At 33.0% G+C, this 26,481-nt stretch overlaps 1 protein-coding gene across 4 annotated transcripts in view; it reads left to right on the plus strand.

Moving 5' to 3' along the window:
• LOC115628011 (voltage-dependent calcium channel type A subunit alpha-1) overlaps positions 1–26,481 on the plus strand; it is a 60,935-nt gene that overhangs the window by 9,918 nt on the left and 24,536 nt on the right. For 2 of the 4 annotated variants that reach the window (XM_030523934.1, XM_030523935.1), the window contains 13 exons: positions 135–194; positions 255–359; positions 3,432–3,629; positions 3,701–4,214; positions 5,332–5,667; positions 6,725–7,288; positions 12,012–12,155; positions 12,344–12,545; positions 14,412–14,576; positions 15,512–15,622; positions 18,117–18,200; positions 20,502–20,507; positions 24,090–24,092. In XM_030523934.1, the coding sequence (XP_030379794.1) occupies positions 135–194; positions 255–359; positions 3,432–3,629; positions 3,701–4,214; positions 5,332–5,667; positions 6,725–7,288; positions 12,012–12,155; positions 12,344–12,545; positions 14,412–14,576; positions 15,512–15,622; positions 18,117–18,200; positions 20,502–20,507; positions 24,090–24,092 (2,492 nt within the window). The remainder of the gene's footprint in view (positions 1–134; positions 195–254; positions 360–3,431; positions 3,630–3,700; positions 4,215–5,331; positions 5,668–6,724; positions 7,289–12,011; positions 12,156–12,343; positions 12,546–14,411; positions 14,577–15,511; positions 15,623–18,116; positions 18,201–20,501; positions 20,508–24,089; positions 24,093–26,481) is intronic. The other 2 variants (XM_030523937.1, XM_030523936.1) reach the window with 1 other exon arrangement.

A 26,481-nucleotide genomic window follows, 5' to 3' on the forward strand; every position in this document is an offset into this window, starting at 1 on the left:
AAAACAATACACAACAACACACATCACATGCAATTTTGTACATAAAAACTTAAATACATACCCACATTAATGGTTTTGTGCGTAATACCACTGCCAGTAATGGGCGAGTTCTAACTAATATCGTACTATTTCAGAGGAAGTGATATTAGCCGAGGAGCGTACAACAGAAGAAGAGAAAATGCACATAATGGAAGGTGGGTTCAAATTATTACTTATGTATCTCTGTCTTACTTAACTCTGGGTTCTTTCTATAGCGCGTCGTCGTAATGCCGCTAAACGGAAAAAGCTGAAAAGCTTAGGAAAATCCAAATCGACCGACACAGAGGAGGAGGAAGCCGAAGAGGACTATGGGGATGACGGTAAGACTATATATGCTCTCTGAAACACCCATTTATGTACGAGCTTACTAATGGTTTTCAAGAGAGGCTTTCTTTAAATGAGAGGATAGGCGGAATTTGACTTTGGAGTTTTGGCAGCTTGAGACAACTGCTTATAGTCGAATGCGATATATAGCATTTGTTTTCTAAAGTATATGCAATAACAAAAATTGATCAAAAGTCCTGCCGAATCATTAAGTTTTGTAGTTCTCAAGCCCCATGGTACAGACCTGTTGCAAAAATTGGAAAGGAATTTTGTTGTCTTCCATTTCATTTTATGTGTAATTTATAGGGCAAAAGTCATCGCAACTTTGGTATTTTTCACAGCAATTAAAAAGTCGAAATCATCCCTGAAGCGTGCAGAATAAGTATGTGTGGTCTTTGGTATTTTTTATTCACAATTCAGTCTACAAAAAAAAGTCCTGTTAGAAAAAACTCTTCTGAATTTTTGAACATGCATATGTCCCAGTTCCAAGCCTACTTTAGTTAGCGCTGCTGTTAGATTTAACAAAGAAAATATTAGTAAATATAAATAAATAGTTAAAAAGCGGGAAAAAGCTATTTTTAGATTTCTTCAGTAGACAACTCTCGATCGTTGGGGAAAGCTCTGTGCGGATATTTTGCCAAGTCTTTACTAACCTTTGATGGGAAGAATAAGTCTTAAAAAGGGCTTTTTAATGCTTTATATACACATATACATAGTAGTATATGTTTAATGCTGCATAATTTTTAAGAAGCTGGTTGTTTATGTTCAACATTCTGTCTAGGAATGGTTTTTTTATATTTATAATCGCAATTAATTGAATTTTTGGTTTTTCATTTTACGATCCTCGACCTTATGATATTGAAAAATCTTACATTGAAAATATTGAAAATGTGTAAGTAAATTGAAATTTGATTAACTGTTTGTCTTGATAACAAGGATCTTACACAAATACTCGTATCATGCCGCAAAGGAACGATGCATATGCAAGATATATCATGCCCCTGTTGTTTTTGTAACCATCTTGAAAACACGAAGCCAAATCATTTCTCACAATATAATAACTTGCTCGTATTGAGAACTGTATGTATTGTAGTTACTTGTCATGAACATTTCGAGGGCATTCCTGCATTTCCGTCAGCCGCTTCTCCTCAGCCAATCAGTTGCCTTGTACGATTTTAGTTGTTATCTCAAGAACCAGAAATTCGCCTCAGCTGACGATGATGCAGAAATGCCCTTGCCACGAGTACATTTTGCTACATTTCTATGTAGTACTACTACAGGACAATCGTAATGGATATTTTTAGGATGTGTAATGCTATGGCGATTGCATTAGATCCGTATTGCATCGGTCCGCGAAGAATAGAGCCAGAGTAACGAATGTCCCAAGAGCACCAATATGGCAACTGCCACTTTTTCACCTCCTACTGCACTAGTTCATTTTTTATAGACTCTACTGCGACTTTCATCCCATAGGGAATCGAGCAGGTTTCATTTTTTTGCATCCAAAAGTAATGCACCATCTGGTAACTATTGAGAGTAGATAGCAACCTAACTATATACTCACTCCTAGATATCATATTACGTGACTGATACATACATTCATTTATGTATTAGTTTGTTATTGGACAAATTTCAATATTTGAATTGAGAATTCCCCTCTGTATTGGTTTCTATTGGATGCCATATACTCATAAATTCTATCAGATTAATGCAATTTTTTATGAGCAGGAAGGATGCCATTTTTCTTAGCAAATCACTCATCTCTATTTGGGTGAAATAAAAAATTAATTAATTGCAGATTATTAACATTATCGTTACTTTTTGAAAAGTTAAAAAAAAAAACGCCATTGTGCAAATTGAAAATAAAATAAATTATAGATTTTATATTACAAGTATACTCGGTGTTTCTAGCAGTGCTAATCGATTAAAAAATACTACTGAGACACTAAAATTGCATCTAAGCACATCACAATAATAGTTTCCTTATTTAAATCACCTTTGATTTCATTAATTTCAGGTCATAAAATATTTGTGGAATTCTTTCAATCGTATTAGATTTCTATGAACCGACTAATTTTTGATAACTTTTCTTATTTGTTGCTCACAGTTGTTATTATATTTTATTCTAATGGTGTCTAAGGCTTTCAGATTTAAAAATGCATAAATCTTATCGATGTATTTCCATTATTTTTTAAAATTGAGAATTTCTTGCGATTCGAAGTGAAATTGGAACTGTTTAGGGCTTTGTATTTTATGGAAATAGAAAAAATTAAACGTATTATCGCCTTTTGTATTGTCAATTAAATCAGTTTCTCAGATTTTGATCTTTACCTTTGCAGAGTCAAAAATACTAAAGATTTTCTTCTAAACAAAGCTCACATTTCACACATACATGCATTTGAAAGATCATGGTATTAAGCTCAACGCAAAAACATTAAAATATATATTATGTGGGGATATTGTGAGATTAAATCTGTGTTTTCAGGCTTATTCCAATCCATTTTATAGCGGAAACTTTTTGTATATAACTTTAAGGGAAATAGTTTGTATGCTCAAGTGTATCCAAGATACTAACTATATATATTCATCGTATATTTGTGGTACTTAGGTGTGTGGATAAAGTCTGCACAGTATGCAAAATGAAGCTTACACAATTATACAGATACGACAATAATAATGGGTAACAGTTGTTTAGGCATAGATTTTAGTGCTAGTTCACTTATATTCTCCAAATCAAAATCACTGGTCGTGTACTCGTAGCTGTGTGTAACTGTAATTGCTTTAAATATCTGTTGTTCCGACAACTAACGATCACTAGTATGTACCTTTATGCAAATTGCTTCAACATCTAGAGAACTCAAGTAAAACCTAACATAATCAAACCAACCTGCCAATCAACCAACACTTCTTATACATATCTAAATCACATTGTATTCAGTATCCACAATATATTCCGTGTCTGTCGGATAACAACTAGAAAAAAAAACAACCAATAATTAACTATTTATTATTGCAATTGACTCTATTTTTAATAATGGAAATTTTTGTCTTCATCCCCCTCCCCGCAGGCTATCTGAAAACCCGCTCGAAACCCCAAGGCAGTTGCACTGGATTCTGGCGTGCCGAAAAAAGATTTCGGTTTTGGATTCGTCACACGGTGAAAACGCAATGGTTCTATTGGTTTGTGATAGTACTTGTGTTTCTCAACACTGTTTGCGTCGCCGTCGAGCACTACGGCCAGCCAAAATTTCTGACAGAGTTCTTATGTAAGTGCTATAACGAATTTCGAGATTTGTTGATATTCCTATTGAATTGTTTTTTTTGAAAACCATTACAGACTATGCCGAATTCATATTCCTCGGCTTGTTCATGTCGGAAATGTTTATCAAGATGTATGCGTTGGGTCCTCGCATTTACTTCGAGTCGTCGTTCAATCGTTTCGATTGTGTCGTCATTAGTGGTTCGATATTCGAGGTGATTTGGTCCGAGGTGAAGGGCGGCTCTTTCGGTTTGTCTGTGCTGCGTGCCCTGCGTCTATTGCGTATTTTCAAAGTCACCAAGTACTGGTCATCGCTGCGCAATCTAGTCATTTCTCTATTGAACTCAATGAGATCAATTATATCACTGTTGTTCCTGCTCTTCTTGTTCATACTTATATTTGCCCTACTCGGCATGCAATTGTTTGGCGGGCAGTTTAATCTTCCAGGAGGCACGCCCGAAACAAACTTCAACACATTCCCCATAGCCCTATTGACCGTATTTCAAATTCTCACCGGCGAGGATTGGAACGAAGTCATGTATCAGGGCATTATATCGCAAGGCGGCGCAAAGAAAGGAATGATTTACTCTATGTAAGTTTTTTCATTTTATTTTCTATTCTACACAAAACAATTATAATTTTTGCAATATATGATAATTGGTTATATGTACTTGTATGTATTATGTGCAATACAAATATGAACGGGATATACTTGTATGTGTACAAATTGATATATTTTTCTGAACAATTCGTGTCTGCATTTAGTAAATACCATTACAGATTATCGTCCATTATTATGATTTCATAGTTTTATTCCCGATTGATCATTTGTAAAATTGTCGGATACATATTTTTGGAAATTATTGTAAACAGTCTTAATTTGTTTACGGGGCTATAATGCTTGTTGATAAAAAAAAAAAAAAATGTATTTATAACGCTATTAATATTCATTGAACGTCGAACCATTAATGTGTGCAATCCACCAAGAAATAGTTTTGATAGCTTGAAGAATTTGAATGACTTTAATCGCGTTTATCAAATTCTGCAAGCTAAGTCTATCGATCATCTATATACTATACACGTACGAGTCTATGCTTCAGTCGGCACAACACTTGAAAACTCTCCCATACCCATTCCGTAAGTGTAGAACTTGTGATACTTAAAATAATATTCCATATTCATGCTTATGTGTCCATATTCCTGTGTCTATTTCCAGCAGCATCTTGCAGCGCTACTCAAATTAACGACATCTCATTCTAGTGTGTCGCTTTAAGGAATCAAAATCAGCATTAGAATCAGTTTGTTCATATCGGGGCATAAGATAACCTTAGAATAACAGTAGAGTTTCCAGCCAAGGGGTGGTCATTAGACATTAGATTACGATGATTGATGTTGAATGTTCCATTCATTTTTAGGGTGAAATCAAATGAACGAACCTTTATATATAGCCATCATATATTGCAGCGTAAAAGTATAGTGTGAGTGTAAGCCTGCATCCAAATGAGAGGTAGGGTGTTTGTTTCGATATCTCTCGAGTACACCTAGACAGAGAAATGATTTCTCAGATGCTATATGTACATAGTTCTCACTCATTTTTTTTTTGATTATACAAGTATATTGGATGCAGGGTATCTCAATGTCGTTCGCTTCCAAACACAAGTGCTACAATTTATAAATCTTGAATGGTTTTTCTAATATTTCATCAACAGATACTTTATCGTTTTGGTACTCTTCGGTAATTATACGCTTCTTAATGTGTTCTTGGCTATCGCTGTCGATAATTTGGCGAATGCACAAGAACTAACAGCAGCCGAAGAGGAACAAGTCGAAGAAGATAAAGAGAAACAACTTCAAGAGCTAGAAAAGGAAATGGAAGCCTTGCAAGGTGATGGTGTCCATCTAGAGAATGGAGATGGCGCCGCTGCCGCAACAAAGGGGAAAAGTAAAAAGAAAGATGAGGAGAAAAAGGAGGAGGAGGAAGTTACGGAAGGGCCAAAGCCAATGTTGCCATATTCATCGATGTTTATACTTTCACCAACAAATCCGTAAATATTGCTTTATTCATACATTTTTAACACACTAGTTGTAAGAGACAGGGGACACAAACGAGTGTGACCAGATGGATGTTTAAGCTAATTAGTGGAACCAACTCTTCTACATATACTTGTAAGATGAATGACTGGCTGCCTAATGCTTTATGGATCAGCAGATAATCGTTTCGAGAATCATGCATAGATGCAGACTTTTGTAGTACCTTGTTTCCAGTTATTTGATTTACTTTTAGAATACAACTAACGATAATGTCTGTATGTATGTATAAAAAATGCCGCAACTAACACTTACCTCAATTAATGAATAATATCTAACCAAAGTTCTATAATCCATTATAGCAAATTTACTAATTATATTCAATTTGTTCTTTTGCTTTTTCCTTTTCGGTTCGTTAAAATGCATTTTATGTTCCACACAACAATGAAACAATTAATCAATCAATCAAACAATCAATCAATCAACCAACAACATATATTTGTATATGTATATATATATATATTTCTATATATACTATATATGTTTGCACTACAAATATTAACAACAATCCAAATTATTTACTCTGCCAATCATCATTCACCAACCACGTGAAACAACAACTTATCATCATCGTATTCATCAATCAATCAAACTCACATCGAACAACAACAACTACAATAACAACAACTACAACAACAACAACGACGACTACGACTATATAAAAAATGTTACCTACCGTTCAAAAATAAAATGCCAACACATCTTAAAATTATAAAAACCAAAAACTGCAAAATCAAACAACAATTAAATCCTAAACAACAACAATTGGAACTATCTACAAAATATTCAAATAACAACCACAATCGGAATACTAAAATCAAATGAAACGAATATGAAACGAATCGACTCAAATGAAATACATAACAACGATTAAAATCTGATGAAATACCGAATGCGAATCTGAATCCGAAACCGAATCCAAATCCGAAATCAAAACCGAAATCTGATATTCGTTACAACTATTTTGTAAAATGATCATACAAATTCGATGTATTCGATGTATACTATATATAGCATACGACGCGGTGCCCATTGGGTTGTAAATTTACCATATTTTGATTTCTTCATAATGGTCGTCATCTCAATGTCATCAATAGCATTAGCAGCGGAAGATCCCGTTCGTGAGAACTCGAGACGAAACGAAATCTTGAATTACTTTGATTATGCATTTACCGGCGTATTCACGATAGAAATGTTGCTGAAAATTGTAGACTTGGGTGTGATACTACACCCTGGCAGCTATTTAAGAGAATTCTGGAATATTATGGATGCTGTGGTCGTTATTTGCGCTGCTGTTAGTTTCGGTTTCGATATGAGCGGTAGCAGCGCTGGACAAAATTTGTCAACAATTAAATCGCTTCGCGTGTTGCGAGTCCTCCGACCATTGAAGACCATTAAGCGAGTTCCAAAATTGAAAGCCGTCTTCGATTGCGTCGTCAACTCATTGAAAAATGTTGTTAACATTCTAATCGTGTACATATTGTTTCAATTTATATTTTCTGTTATTGGTGTACAATTGTTCAATGGGAAATTTTTTTATTGTACGGACGAAAGTAAACATACTTCCGAAGAGTGCCAGTAAGTAAAATATTGTCCATTCAAGTTTACGAACTTAATATTCTATTATATTGTACTATTTCTGTTCAATTCAGTTCAATTCTCTTCATATATAATTTTCACATCATTTCTCATAATTTAGTTGGTTGTTATATGTACTATGTTACTCGTATTAGGTTTCATACTACAGTTTATCATTTTCGATAGTTTCAAACAAACAAATTGATTCCTTTACCTCTTAGTGGCGTTCCGCTCTCTGTCTCTATATAAATAAATAAATATATATATATATATATATATATATATATATATATATATATATATATATATATATATATATATATATATATATATATATATATATATAAAAGCTATATATATGTATCTCTCCCACTCTCTCTGTTGTATGTTTCTGTCTATACTCCAAACCTTAATTTCTTTAAAGTGTGTCAAACAAAAACCAAAACTTGTTTATATCAATAGCTACATTCTAAAACAATAACATATTCATACATAGCTTTTAGAGCTAGCAAGACCGAATCATTAAACATTATTTCAAGTACTCTATAGGAACATATAGTACTCGTACTTACTACTAACATACTTATGCACATCTACTCGTTATACATAGACTATAACTATAGAAGTTGACATTTTTATGTGTACTCGTATGTATTAATCATAGCTAGGGATATGTATTGATGGTACATACATACAAAATACATGCTACTTAGACGAACAAATAATAAAACAGTTCCTTAGCTAACATTATCTATTATTTGCCCTTAGTACACACATGTTTTCTACGTTGGTTCCGGTCCGTTTGGGCCCATTAATCGCATACATAATGTACATATGTACATAAAATGTTATACTATATGTATTTAAATATATGAATGTGTTTTTTCCGTGTTCAGCGTAAATATATGCCAAAAAAAAAAAGAATAAACCGTTTGCTTCGGTCGCCGAAGCTCAAATACTTTTGCTAATGTACTTTCCCTTAAATAACATATAACTATATGATATCCAAAAAAAAAACTTCTTTCTATTATGAATATCTAAAAACCAGATCAAGTTTTTTAGGCAAAAACTTTCTTTGAATTAGCACGTTGGTCCGATCGCTTCCCGACTGGCTTCATAACAATGCCTTTCCTCAAGAGTTTCAGATCTGGCGAGCTACTTGTAGTTCGTTTAGACCCAAAGCGTGTTTAAAAAGGGGAAACATTTGTATATAAAAGTACTAATGAACACATAGAGAGAGAGAGTGGCTGGGAACACTTTTTCACACTAAATACGAGTAGCGATGACTTGCTGCTTATTTTGTTGAAATAAGTGGGTCTGCTTTAGGGCTATTTTACAGTTAGAGAGTTTCTTTGGCAGCCCTCTGGTATAGATATAGAGATAAACGACAGGACTACACATAATTGTGAGGCGCATGCGCAACATTGTGCCAACATGCATATGCATCTATTTATGTACATATACATATATACATATATACTTATGCCTATTCGTATGTATAGTGGGTGTGTGTGGCACAATGTTGCAGCCTTTTGCAAATTTGTAACTGCATTTTACAATCCAATGACGTGATTTCCCATATAATTAACCATAATGCATACTATGCATACATACATATATGTACATCTTAAGTATATATATGTATGTGTATGTATTGTTATTGGTTTATTTACTTACTTGTTAAATATTATATGTATGTTCAGTTCCCTAATTTCGTTTTGTGTTCCTTAACAAAAAGAAAACAAAAAAGGTGCACTGATTCTACAGAATGTAAGAGTAGCATTTTAAAGTTTCTTGCCTTGTTTTACTTGCCTGATTGCTGGCCCAACAGCAACTCATGCGAGCAAACGGGCTAAAAAACAAAAGAAAAAAAAAACAAAAAAAGAAAGAAGAAAATCAATCAAATATATAAATCAATATTGTAAATCAATAACTAAAAAAAGAGAAAAAAAGACGAACCAACTAGTAAACAAACGCCCAAAAATCAACATCTATGTATAAAAACAGAAAACATCTATAGAATAGAACTGAAATGCGAAACTACAAATTACGCCTACAACCTTTCTAGTTTTCTTCCTCTTCTTTCTATGTTTTGTTATAGTTAATGCCTTTTTCACGTATAAAAAAATAAATATATATTATATATATATATACTTGTATACCTGTATATCTGTATCTGTTGCCTTCACCACCTCCCAGTTATTCAAAAACAAAAAACAAACAAAAAAAAAAAAAAAAACTACGGCATATTAGGCATCAATAATGACGTTCGCGTTTAGCATGTATGTGTTTGATTTTTAAAAATACTAAAATATATTTACAATTGGGTATTCTACAATACCAAAGAGTCCATATTACTACCAGAAGATTTCTTAATAAGCCTGTGCACACACATATAGAACCAAAAGCCAGCTAAGTAGTAGTACGTATGTATATAGAGAGGGCGCCGCAATATGAATCGAGTCTGCGGGACCAGTTCAGAGGTTTCTTTTGGTTTTTGGATGCATGATCTGAAGAATATCGGAGCCATCATCTGGACCATTTGCGATATGTACTTATCAGTTTTAAGAATAATAATACATAAAATATTTCTAAACCGCAGCGGCGGCGACCCATTTCGCATTTACTGAAATGCCAGTTCTTGAAAGATTTTACTGTGCTATATAAACGAGAGTACTATATAGTTAATGCCCAATGCACTTAGTTTTTTTTCGATCATTTCTTTTACTGCATATATGTACGCATTATGTATTTGAATATACATACTTGTACGATATATATTTACATAGAACTTCAATAGTTGCATACACGTGCATCTGTATATACATAAATGTGTCGAGCTGTAAGCATATTTAGTTTTTCTCTGTCACCCCAAAATACAAATACAAAAACTAAACAAAACAAAACAACAACAGAAACAAAAACAATTACAATAATAACAAGAACAACAAAAACTTGGTAGTTTTCTGAGCTTCTTTTTGTGATTTAGATGATGCGCTCTTTTCAATCAATCTTTATAAGTATTAGAAACTTCATAATGTACTATTTGTATTGTTACTACTTGTACTATTCTATGCATTGGACACACACCCACTCATTGTTTTCTAGAAAAGACCTGAGTATAGAAGCGATGGCAGCAAATATGTAATTAATAGAAAAACCAAACCAAAACAGAACAGAACTAAAAGTAAAAGTAAAAACGCAATGATAATAACTGTTGAAATTATGTGAAAAGGGCAGCGCACACCAAGCAAAATGATGCGAATCGTCGTACACTCAACGAAATAGGAAGTGAAAAACAAAAACAGATACTACAAAACCACACACAAGCGCTTTTCTATAGCAAGCACCAAGTATCGTTTTGTTTTGATTGTTCGCCTTCGTATGCAATACTGGGTCTGCTTAAGTGCAAATTGAACAAAAATTTAAAAATAAATCCAAACCAAAAAAAAAAAGAAATAGAGAAACAAGTACAAATTTACACGCTACACGCATCCCTCTATACTCGTACACAAGCACTTCACAGACTTATCCTATTCAACTTGTACACTACACTTGCCCAATTGATGTCAGTGTATTAGAGCACTGCATGTATGCACTCGATACTCAGCCAAGTATCGGGTATATTTTCAATTGAAATGGTGCGGGGCGCGTCTGCTTTGTTACACATCGCCGAACGAACAACCAGCCAGAACAATCTAATTTATTTCAAATGAGTAGCAGCCGCACTGAAAGCGTTCCATTCATATTCGCATTCGCATTCACACATTCATATTCATTCTAATCAATGTTTAAAACCTCACTGTGTTGTCGTTAATGCCGTTCTATGCTTTTCATCAAAAACTGGGGACTTGAAATCAATCATTTTTATTTAAGTATGTGCCTACGATTCGCTGTAGGTTTCATTAATGTATGTATGTATGTAGCTGCAGCAGATTGATCTGCTCGGAAGGCATTTTGTTGATTTTCGAACATTTCTTTTTTTTGTACGCCTTTCTGATTGTGCGGTGTTGATTTGTATTGAGTTCTGGGCTCGAAGAAAAAATCCAATAACAATACAAACCAATGCAGACAAAACTAATCAAAACATGATCAGACACTCAAACACTCACTCACTCACAAGCACACGCACACTCACTCACTCACTAAATCACAATGCCCTGACTTACACTAATTTGCTAATGACAGTACAGTACAGCTTAACTTTAACTTCAACTTCAACTTTAACACAAACTCCTACATGCTTTAATTCACTTCCGTATTGAACACTTATTTATCTGATACTGATATCTAACGCTACTTTTTGTTCATTAGATGTCTGCATACTCGTACTTTCATGCTCTAACAGTTTTCACTTCGCAAAAAAAAAACAACCGCTTGCTTGTAATATGCCAACAAAAAAAAAAGAAAAGAAAAAGAAAAATTAATATTACGGTATATTTATTTCGATTCATTTCATTCATACCATTTCGTAATTCATTATTAGTTGTTTGTAGTAAGTTCTTATCTTTAATTACTTTGATTTATGTTTATACACTGTTATACATGTTATATAAATTTTTATTACAAACCAAATTTTAATTGTTCCACATAAATGAATAACCAAACCCAAAATACTATAAACAATTAATGAATCAATCAACAATTTACAAACATCATAAATCACAAATCAATCAAAATAACAAAATAACAAACCAAACAACTGAACTTATGCAACGTGAAGGGGTTCGTACTTCAAGTACGAAGACGACGAAATACTGCCCAGACAGGAGATGCGTATCTGGAAGCCACGTAGTTTCCATTACGACAACGTGGCCGTCGCAATGCTGACGCTGTTCGCTGTCCAAACCGGCGAGGGATGGCCACAGTAAGCCCAATTGTTGTCTTGTATTTTTCATGTTTTCGTTTCAACTGTTTTGGTTTTCTAAAGTAATGCGTCTCGGAAATAATATTTCCGTGAACTCCGAAATACTTCAAATGGAAAATAATCAAATCTTATTCGTTTTTTTTGCTTTTTACATTTTACGTCGTTATTCATATCCATATCCAAAATAGGGTCTTACAACACTCAATGGCTGCCACTTATGAAGATAGGGGTCCAATCCAAAATTTCCGGATCGAAATGTCCATATTTTATATTGTATATTTTATTGTATTTCCATTCTTCTTCGTCAACATATTCGTCGCCTTGATTATTATAACATTTCAAGAGCAAGGCGAAGCTGAATTGCAAGATGGTGAAATTGATAAGAATCAGGTGAGCCATTCAAACCTAATTACTTTCTCCTTTAACATAATACATAAATATATACATATGTGTTTCGTGTAATAGTCCTTAACTACTACTACTACTACTACTATTGCTACTACTATTACACTATCTGCACGTAAATGTACATGTAAACTCGTATTATCCATACAACAAACAACTACAATTAACATATCAGTTCTGTAAGAAACAAGTACACAAAATGCGCTTTAAACAGCATTGCCCAACACTGTCAATACTCCATTGACTTGTACACGCTGTACAATGTACAGAAGTAGTTGTGTCCCACATATCGACCACAACCTACTCGTATACTCGTGGGAGTAGATCTAGTACGAGTATACCCCCCATAATAGATAACCCACGATCGTGTTTTCTACATTTCATGGGTAGCCACACTTTTAATTTTGATGTGCCCCAAACGCTAGCACCATTTACTAACAATTACTTAAAAGTGTATTTAGTGATTTTCTTGCCGTTAACTTCCATTAACAACCCATTTTGATTGATGTAGCCCCATCATATATAGTCGTACCTTAATCTACCATAGGCCAGTCAATGTTTTGAGCTTGAGAGCAAATCGGAAATACTTTTAGCAGAACTTTTTGATATAAATAGTGAACATTTACCGGAAAGTAGAGATATTTCGTAATGCGCACGATAGTCCTTAAATATTCATAGACAATTGAATATTTAAATGATAGTCGTAAAACCAACAACGTATTTACATAAATAAAGTTGTATCTAGACTAACGAGCCGATGTTACCAATCTGTTGCCTGTTGCTGTGCCAGCGTATTGTAAGTATGTTTTTCTAAAAAATACAAATAAAAGGAATCTCAAGCGTCATATCTCGAAATTAATAGCAGCAGTTAAGTGCGCACATTAAAAAAAAATACAAAACAAAAAAAAACAATGACTAATTAGAAATCTCTGGCACGTTAAAATGAAATTTGCATTTTATATCCTGTACCTGAATAGTAGAGTTTTTGCATAAATGATTTGCCCAATGGGTACAGGGTACCCAATTGTCGGACAGGTCCGACTTTATTCTATTCGATTGTTGTGTTCCTTATTTTTTTATAGATAGATATTTCTTCTTGTACAATTGTCTGTTAATGTGGTATTACTTGCGTCTCTCCAACTTGAAATCCTGTGATAAAATCCAGGCCTGTTCCCGATTTTATTCAAACCTGAATTCAAAGTCATAACTTTTGATATTTTTTCAAAATTTCTAATAAAAGGCGTCCATGTGTATAAGTGAATAGCATTTCGATTTTATTGAAGTTTATACTTCTAGGCATTAGAATTGCAGTTTCTTAGATGAAGGAAAACATTTTCGTACATTTTCATTTCCTTGAGAGGGGGAACTGTCTAAAGTCTAACTAATTTCGGGTTTGTTTTTCAAATACTCTATATAAATTTCAAAATGGGGACATGGCTGATTAGATCAAGTATATATTAATTAGATTTCTCAAAGAAGGAAACCGTACCTTTTTTTAAATCAAAATTTCTCTCTAATAGTATTTATTTTCACTTCACAAATAAAAGTTCTTCGATTAGTTGGTAGACAAAAAAAAAAAAAAAAAAACACCAACATTGAAAATATTTTACGAAACCTTTGTTTTTTAAGTATAATGACTAGCTCTCTTATCAAACGAACAATTGTAGTCAAGTAATTGGCTAGCTAGCTAGCTAATGAAGTCTCACACATCTCTCAAATAATTAGTACTTTGATTGACATCTACACTAGTTAGGCTTACATACCTATTTCCAAATTCAAAAATATATCAAACTAGCAAGAAGCTCACGACCAGACCAATTAATTATTAACGATTTGCCTCTTTCTCCACAGAAATCGTGCATCGACTTTACAATCGGAGCTCGGCCCCTTGAACGATATATGCCCAAGAACCGTAACACTTTCAAGTACAAAGTGTGGCGCATTGTTGTGTCTACGCCCTTTGAATACTTTATAATGATGCTGATCGTATTCAATACACTTTTACTGATGATGAAGGTAGGTTGATGTGCAACTCAGTAGCTCCTGCGAATGTCTAATTAGGTTGAATTTTCCGTTTATTTTGATTTTGACATTGACTTTGATTTTGTCAGAAGAACCAAACACACACACACACACACACACACACACAGTACATATGTATTTCAACACTTTCCAATGAAATGAAAACCCTTAAGTATATACATAATTCTATTTCTGTTTTTTTTTTCGGTTTCAAGCATACATACAAATAAAAAATGCGTTTAAAAAACCCTTTGATTTGAGAATTGTGCAATCTTACATTAAAAAATTTGTCCAGTCTTTAACTGTCTTAATACATGTTTTTTTTTTCATACTCTCCACAAATATGTAGCATCCTATGTACAAATTAATGTTGTGTATTGTATATATTCCATTATGCGTTTTGTGATTTTTCTGTTCAACTCTCAACGGCATGAGTTTTCAATAAAATTGGAACACTCACATTTTTTCCACCAGAAACTTATTTGAAACGAACTATATGTGTTGCATGATGTGTAAAGAAAAAAAAGGCTAACAGGATACGCCCAATTATATTTTACTATACTTCGACAACGCTATAGAGCATACTGATAAGTAATTTGTGCTGTCGACTTGATTCAAAAATGCACTTGTCGGGAAGGCACACAATTAAGTAGAGCCTTTTCCACATACGACTGTACAAGTATAGTACTATGCTCGTATGTAATCGGAAATTCTTTCCCTCTATCTTAATGTAATTGAAAAAGCTCTTCAGAATAGAATGAAGTGATTGAATGAATGTCCCCTAAAACTCAATATTAAATAAATACTACTCGTACACTTGGAGGCTCAATACCCACAACTTAACGTTCGTCCCATTTTTGGTTTGTCTGACAATTTCTACGCAGCTGTTTTTATATCTCAAAACTAATTATCAATAAACATCTTAACAGTATCATAATCAAAGTGAGATGTATGAGAAATCACTGAAATATATCAACATGGGATTCACAGGCATGTTCAGTGTTGAAACTGTGCTCAAGATAATTGGATTTGGTGTCAAGGTAAGTAGCGCAGTTAATATTTGTACATAAATACAAGAAAAAAATCAACTGACAAAAAAAGGAAGTTATTTAAAAGGTATATGCATAAGCGCATATTAATAGTCAATTGTTGTATGGCTGGCAGCCTAGTCTCTAGTAAATACACGCCAACGTTTATCTACAATCTAGGGCCTATGTATATACATACGAGTACATACATATGTATATATAATTACATATATATATACAATATATATTTATATATTGCGGGCTAATAAATGTTAAGCCGCCTGTTTGTCTCGAATATGCTGAAATTTACAATGTCTTCAAAATGATTTGCTGTAAATATAAATTCGTGCTCATAATGTGCTTACAAGTATATACCCAAAGACATACATACTCGTACATAGTCATTACCTATACATACTTGTAATACATACGCTCTAAACACTCCGAGGGTCTCAAAAGGTAAGCCACTTTATTCGTAATAATAATAATAATAATATTTGATTGCACTCACGCTTGTTCTTTTCAATCAATTCAGTGTTATTTGTAAAGAAGTAAGAGTCCGTTTTCACATTTTCCTATCTAAGCTTACAAACACTTTAGCATGAAGTCCAACACGATTCCGTTCTGAAAGATAATTACGCTATAATCTACTTTTGTTAATTAGCTGGGAGCTGGGAACTTACCAGTCTGGCCACGTTTCTAAATCCGAACTTGTTGTGCAATTTATTTTTCTTGCCAAGCAACAAGCCCCTTGCCGTTCTGAGCTTCAAGGAATTGCATTCAAATCTAGCGTTTATTTCACTCAATTTTTCAAAATATTCAAAATGTTTTATATGGCATATATATTACTACAACTATTGCATTTTAAATGAGTTACGATTCAGTGCCATATGAAAATTCTTCACCAGACATTTGTTGAACGAGTCAGTCAACAGCAGTCGCAGTGACTCAAATCATATTCATTCCCGCTGATATTTAAAACATCCGGAACTGCTCTATTTTAATCAATGCCTACAGAAATGTTGCCAATGCATAGAACTGTGTTGAACATAACAAATTTGTATTGTATTTTAATTAATTGATCATTCAATAATTTTATGCTGCACTTTTAAATGCTTACACCGCTGTCGTGAATTTTTAATACAACTTTTCACTCAATGTTAGCAATTGATCAACTTTGGACTCTTTCACGTACTAATTAATCAATCAAATTCTCATCACAACTTGCACCTTCTATATGGTGAGTCATGTGCACTCGTAATCTGTTTGATTTTCATTTAATTGCATGCGTTTGTAGAGCTCGCTCCTCATTTTCAGTTTCAGTCAATATTATTTTATATTTATTTTTTTTTTTCGAATATTTTTTTAATTCTATATCACTTGCCAACACCAAAACAAATCATACGAGAACCCACAAAAAAGAAATAGACACAATGTCCTTCTACCAAACTAACCGGAATCCACATTTATAGTTGCATAAGATTTTTGAAGAATTTTGTTTTCAATCTTCATATTATTATTATGAATTATTATTAAACATATTACTCAACTTGTTTGTTTTCCTTGATACAAATAAATGACTTGCATCTAGAAATACTTACATATGTAGTATGCAGACTGTCCAGACGCAATCGTTGAGTTAAGGAAAACAAACACACAAAATACATACATACATACATACTCTCGTCTATTGTTCCCACAGAACTGTTTTAGTTTTGAAAGTCATGAATCATCTAAAATAAACCTACGTTCGGTTCCCAAATGTTTTCGTGTTCTCATTTTGTAGTTTCATGATGCACCGCCCACCCACAGCGATATATTGACCTACATGAATCTGGTATTCACCTTGTTCTTCTTAATGGAGACAATACTTAAAGTTATAGCATTTGGATGCACGGTAGGTACCAATAATGATAACAACAATAACAACTACGACTACTACTACCACAAGTCTGAGTCTTTCATGTTATACGTATAGAACCAATTTGTTTGTAATCATATATAGTTGACCATATGCCACATACTCCCTGACATAGTCCTACCCCACTCCCCACATATAAGTAGCAAAGGAACTTGTATTCGCATACCACATATACTACATATATGATTTTTGTTCCGGCTCGAGCGCAAAATACAATACACCAAAATATTTCGAATGAGCATATAGAAATGATCCAACTATATAATACATAGCATTGTAAATTTCAGCTAAGAAATATTGAAGACCCAAAAAAAAGGGTTCTATCTTGTTACATAACAGCAAACGAATTGTAATTGTAATGCCTGCTATAATAACAATCGTGGACATTTGTAGCAGCAAGGGAGTAACTTTGGATTACACCATTAAGTAAATGCAGCAAAAAAAAAAAAAACCAAAGAAAAAAAAAGTAATTCTTAGAATGTAGACACAAATAGTTGTACGAGTATGTTTTGGGAATTAGCGTATTATGTTTCGTTGATATTGGTATTCAAATAATGTGAATTATTTATCGTGTATACATTTCAGAACTTCTTCAAAGACCCTTGGAATATTTTCGATCTCATCACGGTATTGGGTAGCATTGTAGATGCTCTCTGGATGGAATTCGGGGTAATTATCTGTTGTTTACATTAATCCAAAAACTCAAAAAGACTTCATATTATTTTGATTGTTGTGTTCGATTTCTGTAGGCCGTTTTGCAAGACAAGCAAACAAAATGATTTATTCATAAAACTAAAACAAATAACAATAACAAGTATCTAGCTGCCTTATTTTTGCCAAGATACAATACCAGTATTGATCAAGTATATATATGTATGCTATATACATAAATATACAACCAATATTTATATATATATGTATGTGATATGATATAATATAAAAATATATTATCAACGTTTTTTAATCATATGTCTCGTATGTATGTTTCCCATTTTATATACATACATACATATATAATATAATACTTATTATGTGCCTACAACATAATGATTTATACAATTACTTTTACACGGACAATTAGTTTTAAATCGAACAAAAACAAAACACAACAAAAGAAAACAAAAAAGGAACATCGATCTTATATAATACATTTTTTGAGGCGCACAGAAACTGCATACTCTTCGATAACAAAGAGCCAATGCAATACTAAATAGGTTCTGTAAACCATTGTCCAACACTAGCCACAGTAAAGATGCTGCTGTACAGTTAATATACATACATCCATATATGTATGCATACTATGTAGAAATTATAATTCAAGCCGTCGATATGGAGGAATCTGCTCTTCATAGGTATGCTCTGTGCCAGGTGTAGAACATTTGTGGGGTCTGTTTTTTCGATCGCTCCGCTTTCTGTGTACAGTTATCGAGCGATGGCAAAAACGGACCTTGGCGGCTTAATGCAATGCATTTGACTTTGCAACACTGCACCGACACTCACAAATATACTCACTTACTCGTATGTTGGGGCCACAACGTCCAGAGTCTTGAGTGGTAAACCATTTTGCTATCATTGTCCTCAGCCTCAGTTGATGCCCGCTTGACACGTGCCTGCACTGTTACAGCAACAAATATCAATATATAAGTAGGTAATATGCAAACCAGTTAAGCTTACTACTTACAACATTACTTACTCGTACTATATTTCGAAATGAAAGCATTAAATAATTAATTACATACATACATATGTTCGAATTGGATCGAGTTGTACTAAATACATAGTTTATGTGTTAAATAAGGTATACACTTTTGTTAAGATTTGGCACAATGCAAGATGTTAAGAAACCAAAAAAAAAAAAAAAAAAAAAAAAACCAACAACAACTTTATATATATACTTATATAAAAATAGCAAACGAATACAGCTACACTTAATGGTTTTTTGCTATATTCTGTTTACGTTCAGTTTCGCGCGATTGCAAAATATATGCCATTTATACCATTTATATATTTATATACATTCACAAACACACTCCCACACACACACACACGCACACCCACACACACACACACACACACACACAAACGCACACCCACACACGCGTAAACAAACACATATAATAATTGTTATATAACTCACGAAATAAAAAAATTAATAATCATATTTCTTTTTAATTTCCTTTTTCATATTTATTTGTGTACGAAAACGAATACCAAATACGAAATGTGGTCTCAAAATCGGGAAAAATCAATCCAAATCGAAAAAAATCGATGAATGCAAAAAATATATATAAACACTCACGCAATGAAACATACACACACCCACGCACACATGTATATGTGTAAATTATAATATATATACAAATATCAATATATATACATATATATTTTGTATACAAATGCCTTCGATCGCAACTATATCCCCAAAATTGGCCGTCGGGAACTGAACCATCACTACTTGAACATTGCCCAACACAAAAACCAAATACCAAAAACAAACAAACAAACCAACCAAACGCCATAACATTACATATATACATACATATATGTACAAACAATCTATCAATCTATCAATGTACCAAACGCAATGATTTTGCAATTCAATTGGCTCACCACAACTTGCATTCAAATACAATACAATACAATACAAAACAAAATATACAACATACAAAATACAATGACAATCCACTAAATAATGTAATTAATTTCAATTTTAAAATCCACCAACTTAATTACCGAATCGATCGACAACAACAAATGCAAATTTTAAATCAAATTACAAAACAAACATATTGTCATCCAAAACAAAACTAAACAAAACCATGCATGTGTATGTCTGGCATTTGTATGTGTTGTCCAATGCATACATGCACATACATATACATATATATACCTATATATATATCTATATATATATATCTCATCTACAACTACTACATCGACATGTACAACAAAAAATATCAACACCAACAGCACGATGTAAGTACGAAACACAATATACACAAAATTTGCATTTATCCAATTTTTATGTGTACCAATCAAGGATTTTAGATTTCGCTTTATCTGCTAATCACCTCCACCTAATAAGCTTATTAACCCCCAATTCCTATCAATTTCACATAATAGTTTCGTTTCAAATATCTCTACACGTAAATTTAAAGCATTGCCTACTTTTATGTCTTTCGTTGATTTCATTTGTTTTCCATTTTCATTTTTGTATAAAAGATATTTGCGAGAATTCAGTTGCATTATAGCACTTCTCACCTATAAAACAGTTGCGTGCTAATGAATACAAATAATATAAAAGCATAAATTTCAACAAATCCAAAAATCTGTAGTGAATGGATTAGATCTGTACAGAGAGCGAATGGGTGGTGACCTAATGCGGAAAGTGTTGATGTAAATATGCGATGCTTGTATAACAGGTTACTGGTAAAAAGAAGATCACATTTTTTATTATTAATATTCTTATATAATTCATTTTATGAAGATGAAGTTATTACTTATAGACCAACAGCCCGGGAGTTTAAGAGCAATCTAACTGGTACTTAACATAAATATTCTAGTTTGAATTTAACATTGTTGGTTAACAGTCGTCCAATTAAAAGCGCACAGCGATCATTTAGGCTGATAGAGAACTTAACAGCAGCCCAATTGAGATAATTAACAGCAATCTAGTCTGAAGTTAACATTGTTGGTTAACAGTCGTCCAATTAAAAGCGCACAGCGATCATTTAGGCTGATAGAGAACTTAACAGCAGCCCAATTGAGATAATTAACAGCAATCTAGTCTGAAGTTAACATTGTTGGTTAACAGTCCTCCATTTAAAAACGCACAGTTAACATTTCAGCTAATGGAGAACTTAACAGAAGTCCAATGTGGAAAATCAACAGCAATCTAGTCTGAAGTTAACATTGTTGGTTAACAGTCGTCCATTTAAAAACGCACAGCGATAATTTCGGCTGAAACAAAGAGATCTATTTATAATTTAAAGATTTCATATTTAACATTAGTATGTATAGTAAATATGTAACAGCAGTTCAATTAAGGACAACCATTTAAACTGAAAGAGAATCAGACAATCAGTGCCATGGAGGCTAATGAGCTCAATCGAATTGTGTGTCTAATGTTAAATTTTCCCTTCGTCTGAATTTTCAGCTAAAGGAACTCTAACAACTGCAGTATTATATAAAATTAAAAGGGCTGTAAATCTAAAAGTAAAAGTACAATTTGTGGTTATGCAAGCATATAGTCGCATATTCAACTTTAACACGATTCCACAATTTTTGCGCATGGCTTTATTTGCAACGCTCTAAAACTCTCTGTCTGTCTATCTTTCTCTCTATCGCTCTCTGTCTCTCATTCTCTCTCTCTGGTTGTATTTCATTCCAATTTGAAGAGCTTAATTTTTGAAAACAAAAAATTGTTGCAACACGCTGCTGTTTTAAGAAAGCAAAATCGAATATTTAAAATATCACTATTTGTAAAAATTGAGATCCTTCATAAAATGATTTGGCGCGAGCATTTGAAATTGTCATTTTCATAGTGCTCTCTCTCTCTCTCTCTCCGTTTTAATATACGCTCCCACATAGTTCCTATTCACTCTAGGTAATATCAATATCTCTAATTAATAATATCAACCTCGTCTATAATCAAATTCAATCCTAGAGGCGTAAGAAAGCAATTGTAAATGTACTCGTACGATTAGCTGTGCATAGTCATCAGCATTATTACTTGTCCGCATACATTAAATAAGCGATATAGTCTGTATATGTTAATATATGTATGTAACACTGCTCAGTAATGTATAATTTAGTAAGTAATTTTTAGTAAAGCCAATCAAATATTTGAATGGCATATTTCGGAGCCGATCGGCCTCACTTCCTAGACTGATACCTGAATTGCTGACGAAAGTACAGTCGTATAACGATGTGCTGGCACTATTTCTTATACTACATACATATATATATTTTATAAATCCATTGTCGTTCCTTTAGTGAGCAGCATTCTTTGGCATTGTCGCCCTTCTATCTCTCTATTTCTCTATGTCTCTATATATATATATATACCTCCACTGTCTCTAAGAATTCACAACAAATGGAAAAGTAAAGCGCGCGCTTTTCTGCTTTTTTATTGTTGTTGTTGTTGGTGATGCTCACAAAATTTCTTGACCTTATTTCGTAGTGTATAAAATTCGATTATGTTTCGCCGCTAGTGTATTTCAGTATTTTCGCAATAATAATAATAATAATAATGTATACAAAAAACAAAAATGTTGACTGGCACTTGAAAACCATGCATGCTTTGAATTGTACGTATTAAATATTCTGAATTGTTAACTTTATTGAAAATGAGCTTTTTTAATATACTATACTTGTACCGTACGCTTCTGTACAGCTGCTGCCTTAAACACATGTTCTATTCTAAGTTCTAATTTCGTAGGGAACCCTCTCGAATTACTTACTATCCAATACTCGTATACGTACTCGTACGTCAGGTACAACACAATTATTTCAACTGTGTGCTTCATAGGGAAATAAACTACAAACTTCTTGTCGGCAGAACCCCAATCGCTTAAGATCCATGCGTTTGGGTATAGAAGAGTTAGAAAAGAGCGGCCTACATATAGTAATACTAACCTACTACATACTCGTATTCGTGCATACTAAACAATATGTAGAACCAACAACTATAAACTTGCTTTGGTCCATTTAGATCGGCTGGCTTCATGAAAAACAATTCGTATTTGTGCTTGTCAAGTGTAGAATTGTGCTTATTGTCAGGCTTTAAAGTCCATCGCATTGTCACTCCTCAGCTCGTTTCTGTCATCACAAGCAGCGAGTGTTGAAAAATTAAAAAAATGAAATCAAATTCTCATTGCACACGTTTCTATATTCATCAAAAATTCCACAGTGATTTTTACATATAGTATGTACTTCAAGCCACTGTGCATTCAAACTTTTACTACTAATTTCCAACTTTGCTTTATTTGTTTCTTTGTTTTTCTAAATCGTAATCAACAAACTTTAACGCCGCCAACGCTGCAAAAATAATACTAATAATATCAATAATAAAATATCTGCATTTCGCTTGACATAATCGACACGTGATTGCAAAATGTGACTCAAATACACGGCCTGCACATAAACAACCAATGTAAAAATCTTAATAACATCTATAAAATGCGTACTAATTAAATAATGGCTAATTAAAATGCACTGCAAAAAATACAAAAAAAAAAAAAAAAAAAAACAAACAACAATCACAATCATTTCCTTGTCGTTGTCGTTCAAATTTCTTGATTCGTCTTACGTACATTCGTAATGATTTGATGTGATTCACATGCTTTCGAACAACACTAACGAACGATCCGATCCAATTGAATCCAATCGAACTGTTCTGTCAACTGCTGTTCAACTGAATTGCCGAACCGAAAAATGCATTCGAATATACAATCGTGTGATGTCCAAATCGTTTCCAACACGGTATATAAAATATAAATATTAATGTGTGTACATTCATTTGTTTGAACGAATCCAAAATTTCTGATTATTCAACAGGATGTAAGTAAAATCAATTACAATTTTATTTTTTCATATAAAAATAAGAAAAAAAAACAACCAAAAAAGATTGTTACCGCATAGCATATTTAAACATTTTCTATTAGTATAATATAATAATTATATTCTGTATTGAGGAGCTCTCTTCTGATGATCTCCTCCAATATTCTTTTTAAGTAGAACTTAATGCCTTGTTTTTTCAGACATAAGTACAACAATTATGTATAATTAGATGCTTTATTACAAATGTTCTAGAACGAACTGCCTTTATTTTCGTAGTGCATAGAAATTACAAAAAAAAAGCAAAAAGAATTAATTCACTTCAATTTTAAATGAGGCAAACAGAGGAGGCAGTATTGCCCCACTTGTATGTAAGCCATAGTTCGATTAATAGCAAATATATCTGCGCTAGAATGTAGTCACGAGTATCCCCTGGAACGGCCAGGTTCCTGGACTATCATCGCACTACCGGCCATATTATATTATACTTATAATCTGCTCCATTCGATGTCAGTATCCCTAAATAATATAAGATTGTGCGAACAATGTAATGCCTCCCATTGAATCAAAGCATCATCATATACTTATCATGCCAATGTATATTTCAATGGTTATACATCAATTGGGAATTCGACCCAATTTTTAAACAACTTCATGACAGTTTTCATGTCGTGAAACATTTAAATTAATCTCAAAAATTATCGTTGCTACTAATTAATGAAAGCCGATTCTACCTATGGAATATACAAATTGTTAATAGAGTTTATACTCTACAAGCCTGGAGAAAAGCAGAAATAAAATTTACTAAGCCACTTTTTTAAACCTACATTTTCTTCCGTTAACCTATTCTATTATTGTTTTTGTATTGAAAAATTGATTTAAAAAACCCTGTAAGGCTTACAGAACTAACTTAATATTCGCCATCTCTCTTCTTTAGAGAATAAATTTATTTTCAAGCCAGTTCCTACACTTTTTCACATTGCTAAATATTATATTTAAGGGCGAATTCCTATTTCTTTAAGTGCATATTCATGTTCCAAATGAATCCTACGACAACACAAATGATGGTTTCTACTGATTTTTTTTTTTTTTTTTTGGCAGCTATTCATTACGCCCAGCTGCCAAGCTCTACCTACATATGCTTATTTTGTAAATACCTAGTTATAGAGTGCATCAAGCAGAGGCCGCGGCGAGGCGGTATACGTCTAAGAGTCAGTGATTGCCACGCCAACATTGGTGCAGGTGCATGCATGTGCCTGCAACAGGAATGAGTGCATGTGAATGCATTCGTTTTCGTTTGCACATGCATTCATGTGTGCTTAATGTGCTTTAATGCAACAGCTGATGAGTAAAATATTTTGGTCAAAGCCCCAAAATCGGTCACAGAACTGATACCTGATACGCCACCCATAGACAACAACCATAACAGCCACAACAAGTACTTGAGCGAAATCCTCGTGGCACATACTTATGACTGTCGTGAATACATACTTACACCTGTAGTATGTACGAATCACACATACATATGTACATAAACGTGTACGTGTACAACAAATACAAGAAAGCACACAGAAACATGTACATACTCTTTACAAACAAACTGTGATATATTCGTATATTTTATTCAATTTTCACAAAAACTTATGCTTTCATTTCAAAATTTCGGTTAACACTCATTTAGTTTCTAGTCGGAAATTGCTTCAAAACAAATTTTTAGATTTCCAATCTTTTTAATACGTATGTAATATGAGGCCAACATTTAATTCATTTTCGTACTGTATGTAAATAGTATCTGAAAGATGCATACGCACATATATTATTTTTTTTTATGTATTGGTGTGGTAGTATAGCAAAACAAAACAAAAACAAAAAAAAAAAAATAATTTATATATACATATATACTCGTATATATAAACAAAACACACTGAGCGTATATGATATGGAATATTATATTTTATAATTGCAACAATCTTAATACCCATTTTTAGTAATTAAATCAATTGCATTTTTTGTACTTGAATAAGGTCGATTGTTTCACACACCACTTTTTATTTAGCATTTTGTTTTCATATATCAATATATATTTATATGTATTCATATGAGTAAATTTTATGCTAAACATTGAATCGGAAAAGTAATTATATCATTTTTTATAGAAACAAAAAGTATTTAAATGAATTGATCTTTACTAACCAATTCCAACTAATACTACTACTACCAATATGTACTTTTATTATTATTAGTATGTACTGCTGCCAATATACTATACTTATACAAATACTGTTACAGCTGCACTATTAATACTGCCCACTATTACTACTTACTACTACTAGTACTACTTACTATTACTAAATTTATTAAATCTACTGCTACTGCCGATACTGATTCTGAC

Source organism: Scaptodrosophila lebanonensis, unplaced genomic scaffold (genome assembly GCF_003285725.1).
Source record: "Scaptodrosophila lebanonensis strain 11010-0011.00,11010-0021.00 unplaced genomic scaffold, SlebRS2 tig00000098-arrow-pilon, whole genome shotgun sequence".
Classification (NCBI taxonomy): Eukaryota; Metazoa; Arthropoda; class Insecta; order Diptera; family Drosophilidae; genus Scaptodrosophila; species Scaptodrosophila lebanonensis.